The sequence below is a fragment of the Bicyclus anynana genome, chromosome 3 (genome assembly GCF_947172395.1).
Source record: "Bicyclus anynana chromosome 3, ilBicAnyn1.1, whole genome shotgun sequence".
Lineage (NCBI taxonomy): Eukaryota > Metazoa > Arthropoda > Insecta > Lepidoptera > Nymphalidae > Bicyclus > Bicyclus anynana.
Genome location: NC_069085.1, coordinates 18,970,904 through 18,980,845, shown reverse-complemented (window position 1 = coordinate 18,980,845; position 9,942 = coordinate 18,970,904). Strand labels below are relative to the sequence as shown.

The 9,942-nt window shown below is 39.1% G+C and overlaps 1 protein-coding gene across 1 annotated transcript; it reads right to left on the bottom strand.

Moving 5' to 3' along the window:
• LOC112057824 (thioredoxin domain-containing protein 3 homolog) lies at positions 1–6,856 on the bottom strand. Its single transcript, XM_024098373.2, has 10 exons — positions 6,030–6,856; positions 5,161–5,264; positions 4,776–4,847; positions 3,834–3,983; positions 3,187–3,385; positions 2,886–3,056; positions 2,476–2,639; positions 2,108–2,328; positions 1,736–1,961; positions 1–1,359 (listed from the first exon to the last, which is right to left on the bottom strand). The coding sequence occupies exons 1-10, from the start codon at positions 6,169–6,171 to the stop codon at positions 1,135–1,137; spliced, it is 1,674 nt and encodes a 557-aa protein (XP_023954141.1). The 5' UTR covers positions 6,172–6,856; the 3' UTR covers positions 1–1,134.
• Between the last annotated feature and the right edge of the window lie 3,086 nt (positions 6,857–9,942).

Below are 9,942 nucleotides of genomic sequence, written 5' to 3'. Positions count from 1 at the left end.
TACTTTTTTTATTTTCCATTTCAAATGTAACACTCGTATATTCAGGCACCTACAGCTTGCCAAAAAAGTAAAATGCGTTGATATCGATATGAAGTATCATATTTCAGCAGTGCAGTACTTTCTGTGTCCAACACTAATACAATACGAGTATGTATATTCTTCACCATGCCAGCTAATAATCTTGTAGCTTTAACAAATGCCAGGTCATTAAAACAATATCAAAGGAGATCGACCATTTTTCATACATTATAGGGCCCGAATTTAAGGTCCATTACAATGTCCAAATTAGTATCATTTAATAAATAGTAATATCAGTTTTAGACTGGTTTAATTTCAGTTTTATTGATAGTTATATAATCAAGATATGGGCAATATCTACATTATACAATACAATATACAATTGCACGATTTCAAAAATACACATTTCCAAAAAAATATTAGCAATTATTTTTGGTGATTTTGATTTATTATTAAGAATTTTCTGTAATGTGGTAGACCCAAAATGTTCGGTCCCCTTTGTTAGTTTTAAAAATTCTATATTCAAAACGGGTTTTAGAATCAATATAGTGACATATTTTTCGACTCTGTCGCAAAAACGCCAAAGCTTTGCAAAAGCTTGAGTTTTTTTCAAGCGTGATCGCCGGCCAGTGATTAAACTGTTCTAAAGACACAAAGCGTTGTTTGGACGCCAAAACAGCACTTTGTTCTAACAGCTGTATAAACGCAATTATGTTATGTTTGCATGATATTAAATCAGTGTGTACCTAGCGGATTAACTCCCTTCGAGGTTCGAACTTTTGCATGTTCTGTAGAAGAATAATTATATCGACTGACAGACTTTTGAAAGCTCCTAAGTGTTTCTAATTGTGATATCTAGTGAGTGAACCGGTTAGATCCAGACACTGGATCATTGGATTTGATTTGTAATATTGGTACAGACAAAAATCTATTCTAACAGCCCATCACATTGGTTGTTGGTTGGCAGGGCTCAATAAATCGCACTTAATCGGCGTGAACATTGCTAACGTCGTGTCCATACAATGCTAACTGTCTATCATGGTGAATCCAGTGAATTAACTCTCTTCAAGGTCCGGAGCTTGAAGGTTTTGTAGAAGACCAGATATATTACAGAGGCTATGTTGATGTAGGCGGAGGAGATGTTGCCTTGTCCACGTGCTTGTCTTCTTCCTCATCTCCCTCTGCGTCCCCTTCTCCCTCGCCCTCCGCTTCTCCATCTCCGTTCTCCTCGCCTTCTCCTTCAGCGGACCCCTCTCCGTTGCCCTCTGCCTCGTCGACGGTGTCGTTAGCCGTGTCTACGCTCCCGTCTTGTTCTGCCTCGTCTTTGGTCTCCTGACGCTTCTAGAAATATCAAAAAAATACTTACATTTAAGGTTTTTGTAAAAAAGTTTTGGGAATTTGTTGTAAATTGCTTCATTGACGTCTCGACTGAGGACCTTCTGAGGGCCAAGCATACGTCAATATCATATCTTGTATAGGTATAAACTAGAGGACGCCCGCAATTTCCTCCGCGTGGTAATCGATTTTTTACTTTTTTCCTTAATAGATCCTCTAGACCTTAATCTGGCCCTGTCGTAAAATCCGTTCTTAGCAGAGGACGTCTACTAATTATAAACTAAAACTCTCGGACAAATTTCAAATATCGAAAATATCGGTTTCGATATTTCGTTATGACCTTTCGCTTTGATATGCACTCGTATAGATACAACAAACCAACCTTTTTCTTCTTCTTAGATTTTGGTTTCGGTTTATGCTCTGGTTCACTATAGCCTGGAGGGAAGAACCTCTCGCACTCCTCAGCTCCCACCACCGTGTCCTCGCTGACGTGTAGCGGACCTAGGGTCATCAGCTCGTCAGGAGGCCCGTCAGGCGGAATGTCCTTGGGGTCCGCCAGCAGTGGCTCAGCCACTCCTACGGCTACCATGAGGACTATAGTTTCTGAACTGGAAAAAGAACAATAAGAATGATTATGAAATGTTTTGGTCAACCATATTGTTAACTAAATAATATGCAGTCAGTGTCTCGTTAATTAGCCATAAAGGTAAGGCATTGTCAAAACAAGAGAAATAGTAATTGTCTATTAACTTACTGATCCTTTTCAGGTCGTTCCTCATATTTTTCCAAAGTTTTGCACAGCAGTTTTGGTTCTTTTATGTTGGCATCAGTGAAAAATCCATAGCGCAGCATTCTTGGAGCCAGTTTCGGTGATGCTGCAATTTGAAGGATAGCTCTTCGCTGCCACGCGCCGAACACCATCGCGAGGTGCGGCGGCTCCGGTGGCGTGGGCGGCTGCACCAGGGCTCCTACCATCTGATAATAGACATGTATTCTTAAACACTTATCAAGGCTATGAGGAAATACACATTTTCTAGACCAAAATATTTGAACTAACTTTAATGTAATGATAATGATCGTGCCGGGTCCCGCTTATTTACCTTCGCTTTAAAGATATCTTACCTTCGGGAAAAGTAGGTCTAAAATAGATGCTCTCTGATGCCGATCAGCTGGCACAAACAGCCCTGGCACGCCATTAGCCATCAGTTCTTCAGCAACTACTTTCTTGGCTGATTCCTCATCTTCTGCTTCCAGGCCTTCACCGAATATAGCGCGACGTACCAATTCTGCAACAATGCGGTGTCTTGTCTGCATTGGTATACTTAACATTGTTTTTCACTTTTGGCACAGGCCAAATAATTAGGCCAATGACGATATGCAATCCTAGACCAATCAATTTAACTATTTTAGCTTTAATATGAAACAAAGTATCTGTATGTATATAGCGTTCTACTTACGTACCTATGAGTGAACAGAAATCTGCACCCGCTATTAACTACAAAATATATGATCAAATGCTTAGTGTTAGTTACCGATTACGTTTCCTTCTTTGTCCGGCATTTTCTTGAGAAGCAGCGCGAGTGAAGGCCTTTCAGCGAGGGCGGCGGCTGCCTCGGGCTGTCCAAACTCTGGGTCCTCCATTGCCAGAATTCTTGCTCCGTCCTTTCCTAGCACCAATGGACATTTATCTGCTACTAACACACCTGTAAAATAGTATCATTATACATCTGATCACGGTACATCCCTATCGCTTGTTGAATTACTTATTTCTCAGATCCGTTTTCATTTGTGCTTTAAGTTAAATCGGTTTTAAGTTTCTCTGTCCATACTCACCATAAGGCTCAAGAGCATCGGAAATTTTCCTAAGGTTTTTCTGCGCATGCGGCATCATGAGCCCAGGGCATACGTCCATGAAGTGCGTCTCGAGGCGGACGGCGCGTTTCTCCCTCCTCGTCAGGCGCGCTTCCTCGGCCGCGACTGCTTCCTTCTCCCGACGCTGTTGGAGTAGCTTCTCTTGGGCTGAAGCTACCTCCTGAAAAGGGAGTTCTTTTGTCATACTTAGCTTTTAATCCGCGTGCCACAAATAGTCGGTTTAAATCTCTTTGTGAAGAGAATTGAATGATAAGGCCGAGAGTATGAAAGATCCTAAAAGTGACAATCATCCGTGAATGCTAAACTAAAAACGCCGAAGCCTCAAGTGATTAAATTTTGATGTAACCATTTAGAATTACCTGTTTTTTTTTTATCTAAAGTCCATTGTATATTGTTACACTTGGCGAGTGAGTAGTGTGTGGTCAGTTATAACATAAAATTAGCTCTAAAACAATGCCTTGTGTATAATAACCATTGATACGAGCACTTTTGTTCGTAACATACTTTTCAGTAGCATTATTTTAAAATCTTGACTTACTCAAAAATGTACTACTTCAAGGTTCAGTTTAGTAGGTAGTTCTTACTGCTGGGTAGGTGGGTGTACCCACCTGTTCTGGGGGAGTCAACTCGTGAGGCGCTCGTTGTATTCGTTCCTTTTCTCCTTTCTTCACCTGCTCCTCCACCTTCAGCTCCTCGACGATGGTACGCGCCAACCGTGGTGCGTCCGCGCCAAACACTACGTTCACCAACTGACCACCCTGGACATACGCGTAACGAAACATGTATTGCAGTACTTCCCAATACTTAGTAGCTAGGATTTGCGACAGACCAGACAATGGACAGGTATCATATTTATGCAGGTAATAAATTACGAGGTAATACGAGTATTACTGTAGTAGAGAATAATAGAATCTATGGATTGCAAATGACAATTTTTGTCGCGTTTCACACTTTTGTATCATAATCAAGGTACCTAGATCCTACTATCTTTGAAATTGGGATACTTTAAAAACTACAGAGTATGAAAACAGTTCTTGTATGTCCAAATGCAAATATTGGACGGGAGTTCTTAAAAGGTGCTTGACTTCTATTACATTCTTTTGTTTGACAAATCGATTTCTTGTTCGCAGTTTTTAGTTTCTTGATGTTTGATCGATCGTCCACATCCGTGCCACCCTACCACAAGACAATGGCTTACACATGTCCTACATACTGTTTATCATAAGTTAACGTCTATATTATTGACATAGCAATTCATTTTAAACCGCATGCATCACGCATTAAGGTTGATTTCCATATTTTACAAAAGTTCCAGGTGAATTATGTTGTTGAGGCAAATTGTTGTTAATGCTGTTTGTTTCTTAGCGTGGCATGTTTAATGTTGTAAAGTTTTACAGCTATTCAACTTAGTTTAGATCGCACTTTAATTGTGTGAGATTTGCCAGAGTATTTTTATTGTAGGTTTCAGCGGTCCGTGTTTACTTTAAGTTTTAGAATGAACCTTCCACCAACTACCTTGTCTATAGTTCTACACTTTTCTAAGTACTTACAGCCAGGAACATCCACGTCGGTTCACTTCGGTTTCTAAATCTTTTTAGGCATTCTATAGTATCAGCTTTTGCCTGTAGGAGAAAGAAAACCATAGCAATAGGAAACTGAAAATAAATGTAACTCTAAGTACATTTTACTCGTTAAAAGGATGTTTTGTTTAAAATTTTGAGCAGTTATAACCGGCTGATTACTTCTATTCATTATCATTTGTACCTACCTTCTCGTATTAGTCTGCCCAGAAATAACATATTATTGCATGATGTTCAATATTCACTGAATTAGAAAAGAGAATTGAATTAACGTGCATTTTAGCTCCCTATATCTGTTCTAAAAGTACCATTGATCGAACAAAGTGCTATTTGCATTTTTTTTAATTATACTGACTATCGCTAAATGCAGGTTGTCTCCGCCGATCTCCACCTTGATCTTCTTGAGGTTGCCCACCATTCCGATGCACGGCCCACACCATTCGGTGTACACGTCCACAACTGCAAAGTATATGTTCAAATTATGAATTTGTGCACAGATTACTTAATACTCGTATTACACTAGTGTTAACAGAGATTTATGACAATGCCACGGGCCAGCACCTGGTATCTCGCATTAAAAACACCTCTAAGTAGCTCTCCTTAGCTTTGTCGTACTGTAATATGTTGCAAGTTGGTAATCCCCTAAGATTAGTTTTAATTCGTTTTCGAAAATCAATAGAAAAATATTAAAATAGATTCTTAAAATTTCCCCTGTTCGTATTTTGCTACGGGCCCGCGCTGGTTTTATTCAGCACTGGGTTCAAGTTGTAGGAGTCTCACTACTTCGTAGCCCCTGTGCACAGTTTGGTACGAGTCTCGCGTTAGTATTATTCGGCAATGCCTAAAGGTTGTGGGGTCTCATAGAGCAGCACAGGGTAGTATTGCCATGAGAAGTAGCGTCCTCGCGATTATAAGGGTACCAAACTCGTAGTTCTATAAGCTGAATGAAGATAGTGTGACGTGATCACAAAATCACTAACGCGACTGGCAGCGTGACGGTGTCTATGCTGCCTAACAAACAACTGAGCTCAAATCATTAAATACCCTCTTATTTACAGTAGTACTCACTGAGCGATCGACTGACCGTTGGATAGCCCATCTATGAGGATCTCTGTTAAGGGCCCAGTTATGTGTCGTTCACCACCCAGTGATTAACTTACCGTTGGATAGCCGAACTACGGGACGCCCCGATTAAGGGCCCCGCTAAGTGTTTTAAGGACTCACCGAGCAAACCATCTCTGAGCAAGAACTTGTTCCACTCGTCGTCCGTAGCCAGCTCTGCCTGCAACTGCACCTGCGCGGCCTTCTTGCCTGCGCCGGCCGCGGCGGCGGCGTGCGCGTTGGCGACCGCGCTCGTGATGGACATGCCGCCGAGTGCCGCCACACGGCCGCGCGCGAGGGTATGGCGTGGGAACGGATAGAGGCGGCATTGGGGGCGGTTTCGGGACTAGGATGGATGGATGGATGTATCGTTGATTTTTTTCTAAAATACCTTCGTTATACGTTATACGTATTGTGAAAATATTGTTTAGTTTAAAATAACTCTCAAATAAATTTTAAGTAGTTAGGGAATTAACTCTTGATAATGATACACATCTTCGCGGCTAAAATTAGCAGATGGTGAAGAAATTGTTCATTTACAAAGTATTATTTTATTTAATGAAAAAAATCTGCAATGGTACACTATGTTTGTCTAAACAAAGTGTAACTCTGTTTAATGAAGTAAGTAATTAAATACGAAAGGAGGAACAGGATTGGAAATATTTTACAAGGAGTACGGCACTCGTCAGATGTCCGCAGTTCATCTTCGTACAATATATTCGTTCTCTTCATTCATCCCTCACTTACCATACAAAAATTTAAGTATACCTACTACCTATAATATATACTATCAAGTTTTTAGCTAACTAGCAACAATTTTTATTGTACTTACAAAATTTCAACATTTTTATAGAATAAAAATGTCTTGTCTATTTAGATACAGAGCTAGGTTTTATTTTTTATTAGTTTTGGTATAACTTTGTTACAAAAAATTGTAATTTTTTTTTAATTATTATAAGTCCAAAGTTTGAACAATTCTATTAGTTCATAACTCTACCACACCTCGCATGACTACTGGCTCATGGCTGGCAGTCGAACAGTATATCTGTCCAAGGTGAAAGGTTATTTAGAGAGCTAGATAAGCTTTTATAGAGTTCTTTTGTCCTTAAGCGCACATCAAACATCTCCGGAAAAGTTGTCTTTATTCTAATGGAAATAAGAATTGTAGTACACTGGACCGAATTAAATGTTAAAAATAAATGTTCAGAACTATTTTTGGGCTATCATCATGCAGTTATGATAACGGCGGTATATATTTAGATAACAATCTACCTTGCCTATAGGTATAGTAGGTACTAGGTACTTTCTACTAGCTACTTTCTAAGTTACTTTCTAATAGTGATTACCTGTACTTCGTTAATTTTTAAAACCAATAAGACTGTAAAATATTTTTTCATCATTATCAACCCATATTCGGTTCATTGCTTAGCTCGAATCTCCTCTCAGAATGTGAGGGGTTATTCCAATAGTCCACCACGCTGGCCTAATGCGGATTGGCAGACTACACACACGCAGAGATTTACGAAAATTCTCACGATGTTTTCCTTCACCGTTTGCGACACATGATATTTAATTTCTTAAAATGCACACAACTGAAAAGTTGGAGGTGCATGCCCGGACCGGATTCGAACCCATACCCCCCAGAATCGGAGGCAGAGGTCATATCTACACGCACATGCGCACCCGCACTGTAGTAGGGTAGATTAAATGCAACCAATCAAGCTGAGAGGATTAACAAAGGTATTATTTGTCTAATATCAATGATAAAATATAAGATCAACTTGGCGTCTATTGTCAAATTAAAGAGCGTATGACCCTATAGGACGGCGATTTCAAAAAACGCACGAGGTGCGGCGATCAGATGCCCTAGTGCCAGTTTCATACTTTGACGGTCACGTTAACGTAAACGTGAATTTCTAAGGAATTGAAACAGCGCCATCTAGTGCACTACTGCACAACTGTTTCAATTCGCGTGTTAACGCGATAGTAACAGTATGAAAATATTAAAATTCCCACTAGGCACACAGTGCAGCGTTCCGCCAGCAACTCACCATCACATTTACTTATTAAATTATTTACTTACTAATAAAATATATCGTAATATGATATTTTTCACTGCAATGTAGTGGGTCTATAATAGATGGCGCTAGGGAGAAATGCCCTCTTTTTATATGAGGTGGTGCTTTTGGTAGAAACACACTAGCGCCATCTCTGTTCGTAACATGTAATCACTTAGCAGTTGGCGCCCAACGAGGGACTGCGTGGTTTGAATAATGCTGAACCTTGAACTACTTTTACTATAACAAGGAGCTGAAAAGAACTTCGTGAACCCAAACCACACGATGAGCTTTATCGTATTATTAGTGATGTATTATAGATGGCGTTATTAGAAAACGCGAGTTGATTTTCGCGTTTACGATGAAACAATAAAGTAGTACTCTGCTGATGTTAACGATTAGGTACATACAATTATCCGTGTTCTAAACAAATTAATTTATAACTTTTAAGGAACGACGGAAGAAAGGAGATGACGGAAAAAGACGTATCTGGCTCAATAAACGGAAAAGCCTTCCCAATAACTGGGTTCCTACCAGGTACATCACCTTGTAAATATAATACCTACTACTTATTAATAGGTATACATTATATCTACGCCTAGTATCGCACACTAAGAACATGTCTATAGCGCGCTGCTCTCCTTCCTTCACAGCCTCACCTGGAATTTAATTTGTAATTCTAACAGATATTATTTAATTATTAAAAAAAAATCTTCTTATTTTACTTATGGGTTGAATGATGTAAGTAGATAAAAAAATATCGCAAAGAAAAGGGCTCTTTTTGTATAGGTATTTTAGTTATTCGTAGGTTAAAAATATTCCAACGTTAGGTATATTATTGGCCATTGCTATCCCTGATATACGAGTATGTAACGAGTAGGTACTATACCACAGTGTAACGGACGCATCCATCAAACTCTCGCGTGATTGAGTCATTTAGAAGCGTATTCTTTCCGTTTTGTAATGTCGGCTTCGCATGTCGCGGCCTTGCTTCCTACTTGCCGTGTTTGTATATCTTGAACTACCCGTTAAAATAAGATATTTGCGAAATTCTTACTTGTTTATACTTACTATAAAAAAGGCGAAACGATTAATTAATTTTAGCAGACTTAATAGGTGATTACAAAAATAAGAAAACTAATGTCGAACAAAGGGTATGATTCACTACGTTTGTCAGGACAACTTAATTAACAAATCAAACTGTAACCCTAGAATGGCAGAGGATGACTTTGAGTGAAGTCACGCACTCGTGAACGATGTGTGTAGGGTTAAAGGATCCTTTGACTGATATCAAACACTCCCTTTTTCCACTCAAGTCACTCTCCCCGCCTATCCCAAGCAACCCATAAAGAATTACACAACAAGAGATGTGGACGGCTCGAACACCACGGCCCACGAGCATGAAATGTCAATTGCATATTATATTTTTCCTTCATAAAAACGCGGGTAATTATGCAGTCGATCATTCATTTTTAAGCTAGTCACGAGTTAAGTCGATATAGGAAGAAAACTATATTTAACGGACATTTTTTAAAAAAGAGCTGCTGTAGAGTTTCTTATCGATTCTTCTCTGCAAAGTCTGCTTTTCCGAATCGAAAGTAGCATCACCATTAACATAAAGATCATAACAGTATTTCAAATAAAGAAGATGATGAAACAATCAAGAACTTTTTATTAACGGAATCCTGACAACGCTAATAAATTTTAACGCTTGCTATTTTAAGCTTGAATATTATTTGTTATCTATTGAAATACTTAATTTTAGCTTTAACCGCAAAATCTTAGCAAAGAAATAGATTGCATTGTTTTAAAACCTTCAGACTTCTTATGCTTATACTATAAGGTATGTCTAGTATAATTGTTATTAATCAATCTTGGTGCAGAATATACCAAGGTTCTCTTCACAGAAATTAGAAAACCGTTTAGTCGCAAAAAAAAAATGTTTCTAAATCCCTCCGAGTAGACAATCAGGCTCCAGA

What these genes read in the sequence shown, in the direction of transcription:
- LOC112057824 (XM_024098373.2), bottom strand. Translation starts at nt 6,171, where the DNA reads ATGTCCATCACGAGCGCGGTCGCCAACGCGCACGCCGCCGCCGCGGCC. An exon ending in CGATGCTCTTGAGCCTTATG is followed by an intron (nt 3,057 to 3,186) that starts GTGAGTATGGAC and finishes ACTATTTTACAG; the next exon opens with GTGTGTTAGTAGCAGATAAA. An exon ending in GAACGACCTGAAAAGGATCA is followed by an intron (nt 1,962 to 2,107) that starts GTAAGTTAATAG and finishes TTCTTTTTCCAG; the next exon opens with TTCAGAAACTATAGTCCTCA.